The sequence below is a fragment of the Indicator indicator genome, chromosome 2 (genome assembly GCF_027791375.1).
Source record: "Indicator indicator isolate 239-I01 chromosome 2, UM_Iind_1.1, whole genome shotgun sequence".
Classification (NCBI taxonomy): Eukaryota; Metazoa; Chordata; class Aves; order Piciformes; family Indicatoridae; genus Indicator; species Indicator indicator.
In genome coordinates, this window is record NC_072011.1 from 37,728,862 (window position 1) to 37,749,196 (window position 20,335).

General features: G+C 37.5%; 1 protein-coding gene across 2 annotated transcripts; it reads left to right on the forward strand.

Annotated features, from left to right (window-relative positions):
* The first annotated feature begins 1,668 nt into the window (after positions 1 to 1,668).
* Positions 1,669 to 14,958, forward strand: SLC30A6 (solute carrier family 30 member 6). 2 transcript variants are annotated; one of them, XM_054395109.1, is made up of 12 exons: positions 1,669 to 1,725; positions 2,653 to 2,695; positions 5,093 to 5,158; positions 5,546 to 5,626; positions 6,545 to 6,580; positions 7,585 to 7,679; positions 8,371 to 8,419; positions 10,404 to 10,523; positions 10,803 to 10,905; positions 12,381 to 12,428; positions 12,974 to 13,042; positions 14,461 to 14,958. In XM_054395109.1, the coding sequence occupies exons 1-12, from the start codon at positions 1,698 to 1,700 to the stop codon at positions 14,956 to 14,958; spliced, it is 1,236 nt and encodes a 411-aa protein (XP_054251084.1). In that variant the 5' UTR covers positions 1,669 to 1,697. The 2 variants fall into 2 exon arrangements, with proteins under 2 accessions (XP_054251084.1, XP_054251092.1); XM_054395117.1 differs by lacking the exon at positions 12,974 to 13,042.
* Positions 14,959 to 20,335: the final 5,377 nt, after the last annotated feature.

Here is a 20,335-nt window from a genome sequence, read left to right on the forward strand (position 1 = left end):
TATTTCTGCAGATAATATGAAACAGCTGTGTTGACAAATGCGACTGTAAATTAATTGAGTCTGTAAATTAATTGAGTCTGTTTTGGTGACCAGTCCATTAGTATGTTGTTTTTGTCTTCTTCTGGCAGTTATGGATGTGATAGCTTACAATCAAAACTTACTTCATCCAGCTTGAAATTAATATATGTGAGAGACCATTCATTACAGGCTCACGAATTTCTGTTGCTGATCAGAAAGACTTTTCAAGTGGAAGGGTTCTTTGGGGGGAAGTAGAATGGAGGACAACTAACTAGAAGTTTCTGCCCTCTGAGGAGGGGGAGCAGGTGGAATGGGTGATGAACTTCCTCATAGTCTTTTCCCTGTCACACTTCTAGAAGAGCCATGTAGCACACTCTCACTTCTCATCTCTGCTGTGCTCCCCTCTCCACCCTAGGGAAGAACTTACCTGCATGCCACTGGAAGTTAGGAGAGGGAACACCTGCAGTGACTGCACCTACTGTGTGCATTTAGGTTAAGACATGACTGCAATTGTTTGTGTCTCTCATCATGTTATTTACCTTGTGTCCACATTGCAGATGATACCAATATTGTTTTCATTTCCTGTTTAATAAACCATTTGGCTTTGTGTGGGAAGTGTGTTTTGATACCGAAAAATGTTTGTGTTTTCAGAACATCTTTAGTTTTATTTAAATGTAACTAAGAAAACATTTTTTAAATGGTATTTTGGTAAGTTTTCCAGGAAACCTGAGTTCTGGATTATATCTAAATGCAGGTTGATTCTAAATCATTCATCATTTTATAATAGAATAACCATGATAAATGGGTACCAAAACCGTTGTATTTATGGGCTATCTCTAGTTAGAAATTTTGTTCTGAGTTTTTGATATAGTTGTGAAAATAGTTAATAAATTAAGATTTCCTTTTTGCTAATTTTAATTTTTTTTTTTTTTAAGGGGACAATACACCTGTTCCGCAAATCACAGAGATCATTGATTGGAAAATTAACACATGAGTTTAGGCTAGTTGCAGCAGATAGGAGGGTAAGTATTTATTTTAAAAAAATGGTAACAATTAAAAAAAATAGTTGTGGTAAGTTAATAATATATTTTAACTTGAGTGTGTTTTGAGAATTTTTCTTTGAAATTTTCTAGCTCTGCTTAAAAGAAAATTGTGAGGTTGGATTCCTTCCTGTGCACTGTCCCTAGAAACTGGTGTTCTCCAGAGCTGTACTTATGCTTAATGAGTTCAGTAGAATTTTGAACTGAGTATGCATGGATGTTTGTGGGACCTAAGTTCCAGAACAAAGCAAAGAAACTAGTACAAAGTTGTGTAAGTTTATCTGCAAAAGTCAGATGGTGTGTGCTGTAATGAAATGCAAATGTTATCCAGGGGTGACTTTTAGACTAAAAAGGTATTTTAAGTGTGGTGTGCAAGCACTGTTTACACATGGCTTTTGACAAAATCTGTAAAGTTAAAAATACAATATGGGCTTGTTCTGAAATGAGTTGTAAGCTTCTGGGAGGGAAGAGAAGCCAGTTCTGTTTGCATGATGAAATACTGTAATATTGCTTGTTAAAACCAGAAGTACAATTTTGTCTTGCAAAATTTGGAAGGTGTAAAACATTTATTCTCATCAACAGTCCTGGAAGATCTTGCTGTTTGGTGCTATAAATCTAATATGTATTGGCTTCCTGCTAATGTGGTGCAGCTCTACAAACAGCATAGGTAGGTGGCTGTCTCATACTGAAACTACAACTAGCTCCCATGTGTTTCTTAGCTTGTAAAGTTTTAATCTACTCAGTGAGTGAAGTTCAGCACCTAGTGAATGGAGTTAAGCCAGGTTTGGAAAGTGCCTCTTTTTGGCTTGCTACAGTCAGTTTAGAGGCATTTCTCACAGGCAAGTGTGGATGAGTATAAGTGCTTCAAAATTTGTAAGGTTTTCCAGTCCTGATGAAAATTTTCTTGTTGTAGTACCTTCTTTATGATTGAACAACAGTAAACTTCTAAGCTAGTTGTCAAACCTATTCCTTATATAAATAGTACCAGTGACATGTAGAGAACTCTACTTGCAATTGAATGAAGATGTCTGTACTGTGGCAATAGGCTTCTCCAATTCCAGGAATACCCCTTTTCAATATTTTGTATACCTTATACTTTTGTACAGGGGCTCTGAGGTACTTTCCATCATCTGCACTGAAAGTGGGATGCCTTACATTTTTTAATGGGGCATGTTTTCTTGCAGTTTTAAGATGGGTTGGAGAAGCAAGGCAAGCAGCAAATTCTGTTGAACCTACTTATCAGTGCAATAATGGATCTGCTTTGGCAGATGATGTGTTAATGGAAGATCTCTTGCCATTTTTTGTATTTAAATTCTTAGTCACAGGCTTAATACCTTTTGTATCTAGGTGGTATTACATTTTGTTTTAGAAACAGGATTGCTGTAACCCACCTGCTTATGACATTAAATACATTGATGTGTTTAGGACATTCATATTATATACACATACAATAGATCGCCTTGCTCTATCAGCAGAGATAGTTTATCTAGATAGGAGATGGTAAAGAGCTGCACAAGAGGGACTTTGACAAGTACAAGTGATTTCTACATTGAAAATTTATACTAAGCTTTAATATTTTCTTGTTTTTCCACAGCTTTAACTGCTTACACATATTTGACAATCTTTGACCTTTTCAGGTGAGGTTTTTTTCCCCATTTAGTCTTGCTGTTCATTTTTGGTTTTGTATATTTCTGTACATATAAAACTTATTTACAGATACTTTAGAGTTGTCAGTATAGAAACAGTAACTGAATTAATAGCTTAAATTAGTATGAAATTGCAAATCACAATAAATAGATGATGACAAACACCATGGCTGTATTGAGAATGACAAGTAACGAAATGGTTTGGTCATGGATTTCTCTATGCAGAAATCCAGCATCATTCACTCAATATTTGTGTGATGCCACATTCATTGGTTCTGAAGTATCTCTCAGTTTTAGCCTCAGGAAATAAGGAGAGTGTAATCCTGTTTCTAATTAAAAGTATTTCAAGAGCTTAGTTCTATTCAGTCTTCCAATAAGGTCATCAGATATTTTTAGTGTTTTTCCTATTCCTTACACAAAATTGTATTGATAGCACAGACACGAGATGCAGATTGATAGCAGTGGTTGAGAAAATGCATGTATTTTAAAATTATTAACCTATATTATCTTCCTTGCTATCTCACTAGCTTATAAAAAAGTATGAATCAGCTCTCTGCAGTCTGTTTTGCCAGGTATATGTTATAGTTTATCTGACTGATGGCAAAACATACATAACAGCAGCAATAAAGCAGAAAGGAAAATAAATGGTTGATTGTAACAGCGTGGGAGGTAAAATCCTCACACACACAAAAGTACTTGGATCTGTGACTGCATTAGAATTGTAATATAACTTTAATGAATCTCATACTTCTAGAATTTTGTATCTACTGAGTTTTGTCATCTTGACTCACAACACCTTTTTCACCTTGGGGAAAGTTTTGATGTTATATTTTATGTTTGTATAGAATTGGGTTTTGTAGTTTTAGGAGCAGATGGAATGCCCCTGTCACTCACATATTAGGTTAATCGGGGTGGACTAGAAGATTATTCTCACTCACAGTGATCTCTTGCAAGAGTTTTGATTTGCCGTAAGGGAGAACAGTACTCAGTAATTCTGCTGCAAAAACCAGTTTCTCATTCTTTCATTTTTGTCATCTTCCTAGTAATTTGTAATAGTCTTACCGAATATATGAATTTGCTTTTTGGTGTATGAGCAGTAGTACTTCCTCTGCCTTTGCTTTTTCACTCCACACAGCTGTGGACCAGGTTATGAGGATGTGGTTGTCCTCAATCCAGTTTGAGCATTTTTGTTAGTTAAGAAAGGGCTGCATAAAGGCACTGAATGACACCGATGACACTGAATTCTGGTGGGTTACAATAAAAAGAAATTGTCCAGAGGGATCAGTAAAAGAAAAAAGACAAAGGACACAAGACTTATTGTAGAAAAATTCAGGCTAATACCGTGGGGATAAAACAGTTGGAATTTCAGGTGCTCAATATGAGAGAAAAACTTGGAAAGAAAATAGCAAGAGAGACCAGTGGCCATCAGTGAATGGCCAATTAGATTAGAGCTTCTGTAGGTGAATGCCGCCAAAGAAGTGTATCTGTTTTTCAGCTGTGTATGAGGACAGCTTGCACTGCAGAAGGCAATACTTGGCGTAGCCTGAGACTTACTCTGGAGTGCCAAATCTAATTCATATACATCTCTAAAATATAAAATCCCATGGTATATCTCTAAAATAAGAATGTAACGGAGAGCTTTCTTCACTTTTTCACTGGGATACAAAGGAAGTGATAACACAAATGTGACGTCTTGCTTATCATGTTCCTTCTTATAATATGACCTTTCTCAGGTTACACAAAGCACATGTAAGAAGAGCGTTTTCTGGGTGTCTGGTTTGATACTCTCATAGGCTTTTGCTTTGCACTTCTCCTTGCTTTGTGTGATGTTATTGTATGTGATACCAAACAGTATTAAAAGGATTCTCTCAAACCACCTTTGCCTGTTAGTCAGATTCTGGAGTACCTGGTCTCTGAGAGGTCCCTCTCAGAAAAATCAGCGGAGTTTGTGCAGGTTAAACACTAGTTGTGCTGCTTTGTGTCAAGACCCCAGTGGAAAAACGCATTGCATTTCAAGTTAGCGGTAAACCTGGTTTGGGATGAGTGAGGTTCTATATAGAAGAAGATTGGTGCTAGCCTTTGCAAGCACAGCATGTCATAAACACAGCATTAGGCTGTCTCCTTGTGCAAGCAATTAGAATGATTACCATTCCAATAAAATTATCTGCTGCCCTTTTTATAGGAACAGCTGAGACATCAGCATGCAGTCTCAGTCTTACCCCCAAGCAAATCCTTTTCTGGATTCACTGGAACCATCGTTGTGATAGAGGTGTTGAGTTCATAGTAAGCCATGGTTCAGTTCTCATGGCTGAAGTGTGTATTTGTGGATTATTAATTTTCTAAATGCTGAAGTTATTTATCGTAGTGTAATTCTCCCCCTTTTTTCAGTTTGATAACATGTCTAATAAGTTACTGGGTAATGATGAAGAAACCCAGCCCAGTCTATTCATTTGGGTAAGTACTATTAAAAAGATCTAGTGTCTGATATTATCATTGCCTGCATCCCTTAATAGCCATGACTAATAATCTGTGTATAAAAGAACCTAAAATAAGGAGGCCCAAGACTGGGGCTTTAAAGAACAGTAACAGAATAGGGGAGGAGAGAAAAGGTGGGGAGACAGGAGAAAAATTAAGAAATTTTCAATTTCAAACTGTTTGTTGTAAGTGGAATGTTGGTTTAAAAGAAATTGAAAGTAATGCCTACTATTAAACTTCCAGTTTCTCCCCATGTATTGGCTCTTGAAAACTGGAAATAGTAGGTCTGTCCTGCTGGTTCCTGTACAGGCCAGAATGCATTTGATGTGTTGTTCAGTGTTTCTAAACTTAATTCTCAAATTTCAGGTTTGAAAGGTTTGAAGTTCTAGCTGTATTTGCATCTACAGTTCTGGCACAGCTTGGTGCTCTTTTTATACTGAAAGAAAGGTAGGGATGTGTATGTTGGTGGTGTTGTTGTTTTGTGGTGGGGTTTTTTGTGGTTGGTTGGGGTTTTTTGTTTGTTTTGTTTTTACTTCAGTTAGTTAGTGAAACAAAGCAACTTCATAGTACATTAAGAATCTGAGTGTTTAAATTGTCAATTTCATCAGTCCCTGAAAGCTTTCTCAGGTATGAATCTGGCATACCATCCCTGCTTTGAAGCATTTGTATTTCAGGAGATTAGCCTAAAAGATTGTTTTACTCTTAAGACTAGGACAGCGTACCTTTGATTTTTCTATTCAAGGGCTCTGTTTTCTCTGTAAAGGGCTATTTTACAACTTGGCAATTTTATGGTATAGAATGATCTGTTGTACTGACAATACAATAATACAATTCTAATAATGATGTATTGTCAAAGCCTCACAATTTTTCAAACATCAAATTTAGGAAATTCCCAAAACATACTATAGGTTTCTCTCTTACAGCTGAAGCTTGTTTCTTGTTTTACTGGTTGGTAAAATCTCCACCACAGATTCCAACATCTACTCTATTTGGCCTTACTTAGTGAGAGGCTGTAAGTCAGGGAGTTCTTGAGGTTGCCAACACCAGTAGTGGCAGCAGCAGTATATTTTGGCACATTGCTTTACACGTATCTCTTTCCTGTGTAGGCAGCATTTATGGTGCTTTTGTGGCACAGTTTGGAAATAGTTGGAAAACTGAAGTCACACACTGTTTTGTTTCAGTATTAAATGCTTTCACCCCTTATAAAAACTGCTGCGCTTACATGAGCAATTTAGGGTTTTTTTGCAGTACCATATGTGTCAGTTGTTGTTTATGAAGCAGCTAACTCTTCAGAACTAAGTTAATACTTCATCTGTTAAGCTTTTATTGTATGAATATAACTCAAATTTTCAATTATTTTTGTAGTGCAGAGCGGTTTCTGGAACAACCTGAGATACACACGTAAGACGTTACTTTGACGTGTAAAATGGTTAACTTTTTTCAGTATCCTTTTGTGTTTCTAATTCTTAATTTAGCATGTACTAATTGTGCAAGTGCATTCAGCATCCCATTGGTTTTGGTCCTTTGGCCTTTGTTTCAAACTACATGCAAGCTATATTGTAAACAGTTTTTTAAAGGTACAGTTGAAATGCAATGCATGTGCTCTTTTACACAATTATTTGACTACACATTGCTGGTTTACTAGTTTAGCTCCTCCCATTTCTTATGGAGGCCTCTTAAGAGGCCTAGTATGTGCAGGGGCAAGGATGTTATGATGACTAGGGATTGGAAGGTGCTGAAAACTAAAGAAAATGGGGAAAGGAAAAGAAGGTCTTGCTGGGCAAAAGACTGGGACATGAGATGTACAGTAACGTTATTCTAGGAAAGGGCAGGGGCATAATTCATATGCAACTAAGCTTTTTTAGCTCAGCCTAATGTGATAACACTAATGTATCAAATTTTGTGTTCTTCTCTAACCCTTAAAATCATACAATTGTTTGGGTCAGAGGGGACCTCCAAAAGTCATCTAGTCCATCCCCCCTGCGCAGGGACATCCTGTATTAGATCAGGTTGCTCAGAGCCTTTGTGAGCCTGACCAGGGATGGGCCTCAACCACCTCCCTGGGCAACCTGTTACAGAATTCCACCACCCTCATGGTAAAGAATTTGTTCCTAACATCTAATCTAAATCTACACTTCTCTAATTTAAAGCCATTGTTCCTTGTCATACCACTACGGGTCTTTGTAAACAGTTCCTCTCCAGCCTTTTTGTAGGCTCCCTTCAGGTACCGAAGGCTGCTATGATAATACACTGACAGTTATTAAGCATTACATTAGTTTACCTTGCTCATTTTCAGTCTCAGTGAAAGATACCAAAGTATTTTGACATTGTTTCTAGTAATTACAGTTTGCTGTCATGTTTTGTGATGATGTGAAATTAAGATACTTTTTTTTTCCCCTCCCTAGGGGCCGGCTGCTGGTTGGTACCTTTGTGGCTCTCTTTTTCAACTTATTTACAATGCTTTCCATTAGGAATAAGCCTTTTGCTTATGTCTCTGAAGGTACATGACAAATTGAGCTATAACAAGTATTTGGGAAAATATTTTAGTATTTCTCTTTTTTGTCAAGGTATAACTTGGCTGGTAGCTTTATTAACTAGTGGCCATATGTTACTATTGTCTTCATTAATATGACTTCATGCAGTTTAGAATTGCCACCTGAATTTCATCTTAGTTTGCTTATAGGGCTTTCCAGGTAGTGTGTAGTGACTGATATGACAAATTATACTCAGTTGTAATGCTGAAGTGTCCTTTATTTTCTATCTTTTGGATTCAACCAGTGAAGGTCATCCAACAGATACTGGAACTTTGAAGACATTTTATGGATATATCAGTAGATGAAAAATAAATCCATGTGGTTTTTAATAGCTTTTTATCTGGGGTGACTTCATTGTGAAGCAGGTTTGCAATCATTCCTGCTAACGTAAATTGTTTATAGTTATAGTTCGTAAAGAGCAAAATTATCTTTTACATAATGTAATCTGCAGTTACACTTGTATTTGATCAGTTCAGATTATCATGAGATGGACATTTACTAACTGGAAAAGTTGGACTGTGTTTCTTTCAAGTAACAGTGAATCTGTTGAGGCACGGTTATTCACGTGTTGGATTCTTCCCTTAAAATAAAACTTCAAGTGTACTTTAAAAAGGATGCCTTTACTCATATAATTTTATTACCCTCTATCTTTTGCAGCTGCCAGCACAAGTTGGCTTCAGGAGCATGTTGCAGATCTTAGTAGAAGGTAAAGCTTTATAATTTTTTTCAAAATTGCTAGTTTCTGAGAGGCAGGATTGGGATTTTGTGTATAATGATTTGGATGAATATTGAGGCATAAATACTGTTGTGTATTAGGGCTTTTAACATAGCTTTACCTCCTGTAGGTCAAGAGCAAAGACTGTCTCTTGTATTTCCCAGACACATCAATGTAATAGAAATACATCTTTCTGTATCCCTTTCCCTTTGAAAGTGTTCAGTACATCTATGCCATTCTGCTTGGATGAGGTGAGGGAAACTGGCTTTGTCCTGTATAGACTTGAACTGCATTTCTCAACAGTCATTACCTGAGTGATATATTTTGTAGTATTAGTGTTTATTTATTTATGCTTGGGGTGGGCAAATAAGTATGATGGTTGCAATTTAAATGGGATATATGGAACAGTTTATTCACTGAAATATAGCTATAGAAACTTCTTATCTGTCCAGCAGGAAACTGGGAAGTCTGTGTTTTCCAGGGGCTGAAGCGGTATTGCTCATTCATCTTGTCTGTTAACTGCCTTGTTTGTATTTGGCATCTGAATGCAAGACAATGTTGTTTGCAAATAATTTTGTTAAACATTGAAAATGCTTCTGTGGAACCTTATACATATTCTTCCAAGTACTTTTGCTGTCAGTATCAAAATAAGAATGTTAAACCACATTGTATACATGTTAAGTATGCTGCAAAGGCCAGCTTCTGTTGTGATTCTTCTATGCAGTTGAGTAAAGCAGAGGACGCTGGCTTGTTAAACAGAAGAATTTTCCTTGTATGGGTATAAGCTATTACATAATCAGATCAGAATTCTGCAAAACAGCTTTGGAAGACTAACTGTCGGGTTGCCCAAGCATTGGGAGTGTCAGTGTAAAAAAAAAAAAACAACCCAAACACTACCACCCATCCCCCCCCCCGCCCAAACAACAACAACCACCAGGCAAACACAAACCAACCAAACCCAACCATAGACAGCAATCACAGACACTGACAGAATTTTTCTGTATCGAGTTGGTGTTAAGGGGAAAGACATGAATGGATAACTTGAAGAGCTCCCAGATCAAGAGTCTAGAATTACTACTGTGTTTTGAAATAAGCTGTAGACAATTATGCCAACGATTTTGTAAGAAATTATTACATTTGTTTAATATTTATAGAGCTATTTCAGATGTGTTCTGTGAAGTAGTGCTGACTACTAAGTATCTGCATCTGTATATAATTGTTCATTGAACTGTTACAGAAGCAGAGTACCACATAAGTTCGTTCTAGACAGGCCAACAAAACATTTCATGTTGTCTTTCCCTTTAAATTTTCCAGTACATGGCACGCACTTGTGTTCACTGGGAAGTACAGAAACCTGCTTCCAGTGATAGGAGATAACGATACATAACTTTTCACAGTGTTCCTTCATGGGCCTTTTGGTCTCTTCCTTTTCAGCTAGCTGATCTCCCTCTTTTAAGAATTCATTTGCTTTGGCTTTAGAACGCTTCTGCATGCCAAGTTGGAGGATAGTATGAATATTAGTGATACACAAATACCTCAAGACATACATATATGTAATAGCAGTATCTAAATCTGTGAAGTACTTGTATTGTGTGCAGCTGACATAACTAGCTGTGTTCCTAAAGAAAGTAGTACAAGGTAAGTATTTAACATGTAGAAAAACTGTATAAAGATTATTGTAGTGTAATGTTTTATACATGGAAAGATAGACTTAAAGCAAATTTAAGATGCAAGAGGTAAATAATTCATTTCAGGTATGAGGCAGAATGTGGTGTGGATTTACACTTGATTAGTTTTTGCTGAGGTCAGGCTATTACAAAACTTTTAGAACTGGAGACCTTTACAGTCCTTGGAGCCATTGTTTGCAATGACTACAAGGAGCATTTCAAGTCAAATGCTGAAACAGTGGCTGCAGCTCTTTTGGTTGTAATGATGAACAGCTTAGCTGACAACTGCTCTTTCTGTTTTGTTATAGTATCTGTGGAATCATCCCAGGACTGAGTAGCATCTTTCTCCCACGGATGAACCCTTTTGTCTTGATTGATATTGCTGGAGCATTAGCTCTTTGCATTACGTATATGCTGATTGAAATCAAGTAGGTATAGTTGTTTTAAAAAAGTAACTCTTATTATGTTTGCTCTATAGAAAATACCATTTTTTACATGAAAGGAATGATTTTGGCAAAAGCTGCATTTTTTATGAATGGGATTGCAACTCCCTGAATATATTTATCATTTTTCAAAGATACGTAGTTGAGATTAGTATGTGTAGTATTCTGTAAGCATATGTAATTTTTAAAAATAAAAAATACAGTCTCTAAGCCTTTCCAAAAATTAAATACTTGTTTTTCTTTGAAATTGCTCTTTTTCTCCAGCAATTATTTTGCTGTAGACACAGCCTCTGCTATAGCAATTGCTTTGATGACATTTGGTACCATGTATCCCATGAGTGTCTACAGTGGGAAAGTTCTACTCCAGGTAAGGCAGTGTCACAAAACAAAATACTTTGTTGTTTCTGTTTTGTTAAATGTCCTTATTTAAGAAGGAAAAAAAAAGTTTTAAGCAATTGAATAGAAAGTGTTCCCAGGGGAATTTGTGATGAGCTAAAATAATTTTAAAAGCATCATGAAATCGTAAGAATTTATTTAATGCCATGTCCTCATGTAGATAGACCAGACTTAAAGATTCTCCTAGTTAAACAAGACCAGTTAGTCTTGAAGAGCAGTGGATGTCATATATCTTGACTTCAGTAAAGCTTTTCATACTGTCTCCCATAACATCCTCATGGAAAAGCTCAGGAGATATGGCATAGATGGGTGGTCAGTGAGGTGGATTGCAGACTGGCTCCACCACAGAATTCAGAGGGTCATCATCAGTGGCACAGAGTCAACTTGGAGGCCTGTGGCAAGCGGTGTTCCCCAGAGATGGGTACTGGGTCCAGTTTTGTTCAATATCTTTATCAACAACCTGGATGAGGGGATTGAGAGTACTTTCAGCAAGTTCACTGATAATACAAAACTGGGGGGGGGGGGGGGGTTGGCTGACACCCCCTCAGGCTGTGCAGCCGCCCAACGTGACCTGGACAGGCTGGAGAGCTGGGTGCAGGCAAACCTCATGAAGTTTAATAAGGACAAGTGCAGGGTACTACATCTGGGGAGAAATAACAACAGGCACCAGTACAGGTTAGGGGCTGCCCTGCTGGAAAGCAGCTCCACAGACAAAGACCTTGGAGTGCTGGTGGACAGCAAGTTCTCCATGGAGCAACAATGTGCTCTTGTGGCCAAGAGAGCCAATGGGATCCTGGGATGTATCAGGAAAGGTGTGTCCAGCAGGTCTAGGGAAGTTCTTCTACCTCTCTGCTCTGCCCTGGTGAGACCACACCTGGAATACTGTGTCCAGTTTTGGGCTCCCCAATGCAAGAGAGACAGAGACCTGCTGGAGAGAATCCGACAGAAAGCCACGAGGATGGTTAGGGGACTTGAGCATCTCCCCTATGAAGACAGACTGAGATCCCTGGGGCTGTTTAGTCTTGAGAAGAGAAGACTGAGAGGGGATCTGATCAATGTGTATATCTGAGGGGCTGGTTTCAAGTGGAGGGGGCCAGGATCTTTTCAGTGGTTCACAGTGATAAGACGAGGAACAATGGGTTCAAACTAAAACATAGAAGATTTCACCTCAACATGAGGAGAAACTTCTTTACCATGAGGGTGACAGAGCGCTGGAACAGGCTGCCTGGGGGGGGGGGTTGTGGAGTCTCCTCTGGAGACTTTCAAAACCCACCTGGCTGAGTTCCTGTGCAGACTACCGTAAGTGATCCTGCTCTGGCAGGGGGGTTGGACCTGATGATCTCTTGAGGTCCCTTCTAACCTCTGATATACTGTGATACTGTGATCTTCATTATAACTTTTGTATTGTATTGTTTTGTTTTTTTTTTCTTCTTCTTTTTCTTCAAGACAACCCCACCTCATGTAATTGGCCAGTTAGATAAACTTCTTAGAGAGGTAAGTCAGTGTGCACATCTAACATTAAACACACACTCAGGACTATGATAAAGTCCTGCTGAATAATTTTTAAAAAAAATATTATGTAGTAGCTGCATGTAGGATATATGGATGTTGCCATCTCAGATGAATAGTGTCATTCAGGTATCTGGAACAAATCTCTTAAAGTAGTGGAGGTTCTTTTTTATTAACCAACTTTGAGCTACCACTGAAGTGCTTTTACAAATGTGAATGGGGTGAGGAAAAGGAGTGCAGGCAGCTGTTGACTTACAGCATATCGAGAGAATCTTGTGATTTGGTAGCAAGAGTTACTTGAAATGAGTTACTTAAATCCATGTTTTTGATGGATTTGGATGTTTAAGGGTAGCAAAAGTACAGTAGACAAGCGTTCATGGTGTCATGAGCAGTCATCTGTTCTGCACGTGAAAACTTACTTCACAACTGAAAATGCTGTATTACTCAGCTATATGTAAAAGTACGTTCCTAAAACTATTTGAAACATTTCTCATTTATTTTTGTATTTCTGGATGTTTGTATAAAACTAGGTTTCAACTTTGGATGGTGTCTTGGAAGTTCGAAATGAGCATTTCTGGACATTAGGTTTTGGCACTTTGGTAAGTTATGTCTTTATTCTCTTTTTAGCCTTTAAAAAAGAGTTGTCAGTTACTATGTTATTTAAAGATATTTCTTCTGAATCTTAAATATAAACAAATTTGAGTCAGTACTTAATCTTTATGATTTTCTGCAAAGCTTCTCTTCCTTTGTAATTTTTTTTAAGCTTTCTTACTGCTTAATGTTATTTGTGTATGTGGCAGCTCTGGATTAAATTGTGCACCTTGCAACTGTAGAATTTCTTTTGTAGTTTAGAAGTGAAGAAAACCCCAAAGAATAGTGAAGACATTTTTCAAATGGTATATTACCATATCAAGAGTGCGAACAAGGAAACCGTAAACCTTTAGGTACCAAAGGTGTGCAGTAGAGACATATGTTTTCAGCATTTCTGGCAGAGGGGGTGAAAAAACCAAACTACGCATCTGTACTGATGCTCTGTAAGTTGAAAAAAATGAAGGGGCTTTTTGTGACACGGAATGGTGACACAAGACTCAGTTATTCCTAAATTGATGCAGGTATGTTGTGATAGATGGAAAATTAAAGACTCTTAGAATTTTTCTTCAGAATTCTTGTATGCTACTCCAGGGGTGTGGGGGGGAGAAAACTGGGGGGGAGGAGCAGCTCTGACTTCCTGACATCAAAACAGCTTTTAGCTTGCTCTTCTGCCACCCAAAATACTAGATCACAGCATTGCTGGATATTTACAAAACCTCTGTATGCATATTTACCTATTGCCATCTTCTAGATAATAGTAGAAATTTTCTGAGACCTGGATATCTTCCCAGCTGCACCATCTGATGCAGAAATGACTTCAACAGCACAAGCTTTAAACCATGTTCTTTATTAAATATGAACTGAAAAACTGTGAGAGGTTCTGTTTTGTGTCCTTTTCTGCAGCAGTAGTTTAAGGTAAACGAGATAGTGTTACTGAGGAAAGGCAGGGTCAGCCTGTGCAGTACATGCACTTACAGGAGAAATTCTTGAGTTCTACAAGGGACATTTGAGCATGTCTGCCATGCCTGTTGTCCTCTTGCCTGCTCCAGCAGCACAGCAGTGACACTTTTCCCAAGATTCAGCATGTAGAGTTTGTCTGCACTTTGCTCTTTTGGGCTGTGTTTTTTTTCCCAGCGGTTGTCTTTCCTTTTCTGCCATCACATGTGGTACTTCATAGTATAGTTTTAAGACTTGTTTTGCCTGAACAATGACCTTAATATTTTCATAAGAGGTCAGTGCATTAGCAAAGATCAAACTGTATCCTAATTATGGAAATATTTTAATAATTTTTTTCAGTTTAGTCAGTCATTGCTGCAAAAGGTCTTTGCCTAATTCTCTGCAGGATCACTTGCCGCCTCTTGAATGCATATGGAAAATCTTTATTGAAATAACTGTTAACAGCCAATGTATTTTTGTTACATTCCAGGCTGGATCAGTACATGTTCGAATTCGGAGAGATGCAAATGAACAAATGGTACTTGCCCATGTCACTAACAGGCTGTACACATTGGTCTCTACCTTGACTGTTCAGATTTTCAAAGATGACTGGATCAGACCTACCTTATCGTCCGTGCCTATTGCAAACAATATTCTGAACCTCTCGGAACATCACATTATTCCAATGCCACCTTTGAAAGCTGCTGATAATTTGAACCCTGTTACATCCACTCCAGCTAAGCCCAGCAGCCCACCACCAGAATTTGCTTTTGATACACCAGGGAAAAATGTGAGTCCAGTCATCCTTTTAAACACTCAAACAAGGCCCTATGGATTGGGCTTTAATCATGGATCCACACCCTACAGCAATGTACTTAATCAAGGATTTGGAGTACCAGGAATGGGAGCAACTCAAGGATTCAGAACTGGTTTTACAAACATCCCAAGCAGATATGGAACAAACACTCGTGGTCAACCCCGACCATAATAAACACCATTATTTATTGTACTTAAGGGTATTGACTTAATTCTTTTATTACCCAATTTTTATAAACATTTGGAATGTCAGATCATTCCAAATGGCTGGGAACAAGTGCATTGTTCGTATCAATGAAATGGTTAAATTGCAGGTTTTTTTTCTTTCATCAGCAGCAGCCTGTGCAAGGCCAGAAATATTTTCCAGGCTTAAGATACTTTGCAGGTAGTTTTTATAGAGTGTCTGTTTCTATCCAGTTTTTTATTCACTTTTCTTTATTTTCCCAAGAATGTACTGAGATACAGCACAAATCCGTAAGACTGAAATTGTCACCAGGTAGCATTTTTTTCTAATGTGAATTGCTTGCTGAATAGGTGAGAGGATAGGAAATTGCAGAAATAGAAGTCCCAATCTGGAGATGTTTTATTGTGATATTAAGCCATCTTTTGGCAAAATCACAGTTTTTTTTAAATTCATCGATTTTCATATTGTGGCGACTGTGAAGACAATCTGGCATTTCAGATTCTGAATTTTGTGAGACCATGTTTTTACATTTTTATTGATGCTTTTATAGAAATTCAGATGGTTCAGCAACCATTTTCTAGTTTTAAATATTCCATACTCATATCTGGTATTTCTTTTTGGTTTAGCTGCAAAATTATTTAGCAATATACTGGGAAATAAAATGTTTCAAACTGAAAATTTTACAAGCACCTCTTTTTTATGATTAACCCTATTTAAGATAGAGGGCAGATACTGTACTATTTCTGAAGCCAGTATTTCATTTTTGACTACAGAAAATATTCTCTGATTTGATTATGATGTTGTATTTTTCCTCTTTGTATTTTTTTTCCTGCATATTCAGGGGAAAACTACCTATTTATATTCCTGGTTTATATCCAGAGTACAGGTCAGTGATCACTGACAGTTCTTAGTCATTGCAAGAGTGCTCAGCCTTTGGGGCACGCTTGGAACAAGACTGTCTAACTTATCTCTGCTTTGCAATATTGTTCTATCGTACTTCTAGGTGACCCTATTTCTTCAGGGCCTTTCTCAGAGAGCTCTTCCCTCTAACTACTGCTGTCATTTTCTTCGCTGCTCTGACATCAGGGAAAGGCCTTCTAGAGGTGATTTTTTTTTTTTCACTTTCTCAATGCAGTATGTCTCTTACAGTTCCCTAGCCAACACCTCCTCTGCACTTTCTTCTGTGTGTTCTGGCTGTTAAGCACTGGGCTGCCCAATCCAATTGTTTGACTTGTAACTCAGGGTGCTATCTATTGGCTTCCACCTTGTTTATCTGTATGCTAAGGAAACCTCTTAATTTGTCCAGGGTGGTTATATGGAGCTGTTGTATCTCAGGGACTCCAAAGATACTATGTTACCTGAAGATAATGGGTTGGATAGAGAAATACTTCTCTTGCAGAACTGAGTTGAGAAAACAGCCTTTGTTTGAATTTCAAGTGTCTGTGACCTCTTGACACTGGCTGAGGATTTATTTTACTGCATAAGGACATTGCTTTCCCTTTTTTTTTCTTTTTTTTTTTTTTTTCCCTTCCCCTTCACTACCTGTGTTTTTTGCTCAAGTGCATGGAGGAGGGGTCACTCTTGAAAACAAATCAGGGTGACATTCTGCATGATGATCTCTTGCCAGGAACCTTTAGGCTGAGGGTAGTGTTCAGACTGCCACTGGTATGCAGTCCACATAAGCTACAAATAGAGAATCTAGTTCTGTACTTTATTTGCAGTGAGAGTAACGGTTTCATTGCTGTGTTAGAAAATGCTCTGGAAAGTTTGCATTTGAAGGTTACAGTAAACTTGTAATGATTGCCTATGTTTCTATGAGGTCAGTATTAGTTCAATAATTGCCTTCATTTCAGTACTCTGTCTTTACATGCAGACTATTACATGTGCCATTGCTGCATGGAAGTTCACTGAAGTACAGAACACTTGAACAGATTCTCTGTACCTCTTGGGTGCTCCACAGCATCTGCAACACCTTTGAGCCAGCACAATGTTTATAATGTAGTATTCTCCTGTGGCCTGTTTGAGAATTGTTCCTTACACCACTTTCACAATCAAACACTTGCCATTTTTCTGACATTTTAAATACATTGTATTATACTGCTTGCATGCTTTCTTGTTTTTAGTACAAAATTAAAGATCCATTTTATTAAAAAAATGAAGCTGACCTTTGATTTAAAATGAGAAGGGAGAATCAGAATCTCAGAATTCTGAGTGCAATATAATCACTTTTAACAAAATTATTTTTTTAGAATGATTGTTTACAGTATATATCACACATGGAGATGATAAAGATTCTTTTGGAGATTAGAACAGCTTTTTAGCTGCTTTATTGTTATGAATATATTACAGATATGTGTTAGCACAGAGTAAAATGTCTCCTTTTATATGAGGAAAATAAAATCAAAGTCATCCTTAAATGACAAACTAATTTGTGTACAAGATTTTATAGTTATCTTTTTATATATATTGATTAAGTGATGCTCTTGGGTGAGCAGATATGTGAAACTTCAGAACTGTTTTGCTGGGTATGCAGACTGGGTCATTGTACTAATTCTGCAGAAAGCATTTTGACTACATTTTTTTCTCTTCTAGTTGTGTCTTGCCATTAGGTGGTCACAGTTGAAATGTGGTGAATAAGAATTTTCTTCATTCCTAGTGATGGGAATACTGCCACTGGTTAGAGTTAAAAAAGAGGACTGGTACTCACTATCATTTTTGTCTACCAGAGAATTTGGCATTGCTGCTCCTTTAGCTTGTTCCAACTGTGATTGCATAGGATCACTTCCCTGTAGGCAAATATATCAGCTTTAGAGAATTTGTGGGGCATGCATCATTACTTTGTCTTAAGATTGTTGTGAAAAACTTAATTGTCCAAAGGAGCCTACTACAACACAAATACCTAATGTAATATGGGGGATTTTTTGCACCTTTACTTACTGAGTAATGGCTCTTGAGTTCATTCTTTTCTGCTTTCACCTTCACCTGGGTGATAACTGCATACACCCCTGAAAGAATTCTGACAAGACAGTGACAGCCTCTCATGGGTGGTAGATTGGTTTTTATTACTGTTTTCCTCACTTGACCGGGATGTGACAAATACTATTCAAGGAGAGAATCTGTGCAGCAGTTGTGTGGATTTGAGTAATTATTATATTGGTTCAGATCCCCAAGTTGCCACCATCCAACAGGGACAGAGAAGCTATCTGGGGATAGGTTCTTCAGAATAAAGCCTGTGTCTGAATTCTGAATTGATTATCTATGCTGTGCATACTCTGGTCCTATGGCTCTAGATTCTTAATGATATTCAGTGATGAAACTGAGATGGAATTGATACCAGTCCTGGTCTTTTCAATTCTGCTTTCTGAGTATCTTACTAAATAGGTAGACTTGTCTAACTACTGCTTCTCCTCTGCTTCAGTAGCACTAAAAATCCACCTTACACCATATCTTTGCTTTAATGACTTCAGGTTCTTGTGCTTTTGAGACCTTACGTTCTTGGATTCCTGTGGTTACTGGGCTGATAGGTTTTCCTTCCAGCTATTATTTCTTCCAGTTTTTTTACATGAATGACAGATTGTATAAATGGATAAAATAATCACATTCTCCTCTTTAAGTAAACCATTTCCAGGGCTCACATCCAGTTAAGAGATGTCCCTCTTTTCCTGTACCAAACAAAAAACCCAAGGGAAAAAAGAAAGGCAAGACCTTTCATACTTTCTTCATGTTTTAAGAACCACTGGATCATATTATACCAGCTGGTATCTGCTTTCTTTGAATTAAGTAAACATAACTCAAAAGAACTGTATGCTCAGGCAGTGAGAAGTTAGTGACAAAACTGACATACTAGATATTTGGTGTACTACATGACTAAAGCATGGTTTTAATGAACTCTAATAGAGATTATTTTTTTAATTAGGCAACAGCAACCCTTTTATCCCACATTTCATAATGGAACCTCTTCTAAGCTAACTCTAAAATTCTTGAAGCACAGTAGCAGCACACACTGCAAATGCATACTGGTTTTGAGAACAGCACAAAGTATGGAGTACCGTAAGAGTTCATCTGTAAAAAGGAAGCTAGCCATGCAAGGTTTAGTATTTTGGTGTATAGCCATTTTGTTACCTTGCCATTTAGGGGGGTGCAGTAGGTAGGTGCCTTACACTGCTCAGATTATTCAAGTTTCAGGAGATACAATGTAGTTTTCAGAATGTTTTCTCATGGACTGACATGGAGAACATGATAGCAGAGACTTCAAATAGCTTTGATGTATTTACATAGCTGTACAGTAACATCTGAAAATAAACACATCTGTCCCATTCTTAGAATTTTCATTGTATTCTATTTCAGAAGCTGCATGCAAAATAGAAGCATTTCACACAAATGTGAAATGATGGGAAAACATGAAATGCTTGTTTCATTTTGAGCAACAAAACCAGATTGAATTTCATTTTCAGATTGTCCTGTAATAGTAAAATTTTACAAATTTGTATTGCTGTAAATACGTATTTCTAATGTGACTTTAAAATATGTGCGTAAACACCGTGTTAAGTTCAGAAATGTTTGCTTTAGGAGAATGGTAAAATACAGGCCAAATCTGACATGCCTACAACTCCGTAGCTTATTTCTTTTCAAAATTTTTGCTCAGGGTAGAAATTCGTAATGCAAGTTCAGAGAAGTAAAATACTAACTTGTTTTTTTGTCAATTCATCCTCTACCAGCTTGAAAATCTGACTATTTTTTCTTCAAATGCTCTCATCATTTTCTCACTACTGGAAACCATAATTACATGGGTGGGTGGGTTTTGAATACTGTTCTTCTGGCTTTTATGGATTTCATTCCAGTCTAGGTTTTTGCCCCAGAGTGTTGTACTAAATTTATAGGTCTAGTAAATAATGTAAAAGCACAGGGTTGTTAAACTGGTGTCTTTTTCTAATACAGGTTGTGGCTTGCCCTTACTTTTTGGTGCTTAAATTGTCATCTTAATTCTGACTCCCATACTTACTTCAGTCTTGATAATTTGCCTTTAAAATGATATTTATGTCCAACTAGTTCTAAAGTGATCCCTTTCCTAGTATGATTACTTCTGATGCCATCAGTATTTCAAACACCAGGATTTGGAGTTTTTATATTTCTTTTTGGGTTAAATTGTGAATGATTCTCACATGACTGAATGGTGTGTGCTGAGGCACTGTTCCCACACACCACCTACTGTTTGGCTTACATCTCCTGTGTTGCAGTCAATGGAACCTCTGAGATGTCTTCCTCTTAGCATCACTCCCCCCACCCTTGGATCAAAAAGATCCAACAAACAACAGGGAGAAAAATGAATTTGGGTTATTTTTCTGTGTCCTGGTGGCCTGCTGTC

Excerpts from the sequence above, each read along its gene's own strand:
- SLC30A6 (XM_054395109.1), top strand. The coding sequence starts at position 1,698 with ATGTGGTGCAGCTCTACAAACAGCATAG. Across the intron at positions 8,420-10,403 it reads GTTGCAGATCTTAGTAGAAG|TATCTGTGGAATCATCCCAG; the intron begins GTAAAGCTTTAT and ends GTTTTGTTATAG. Across the intron at positions 12,429-12,973 it reads TAGATAAACTTCTTAGAGAG|GTTTCAACTTTGGATGGTGT; the intron begins GTAAGTCAGTGT and ends GTATAAAACTAG.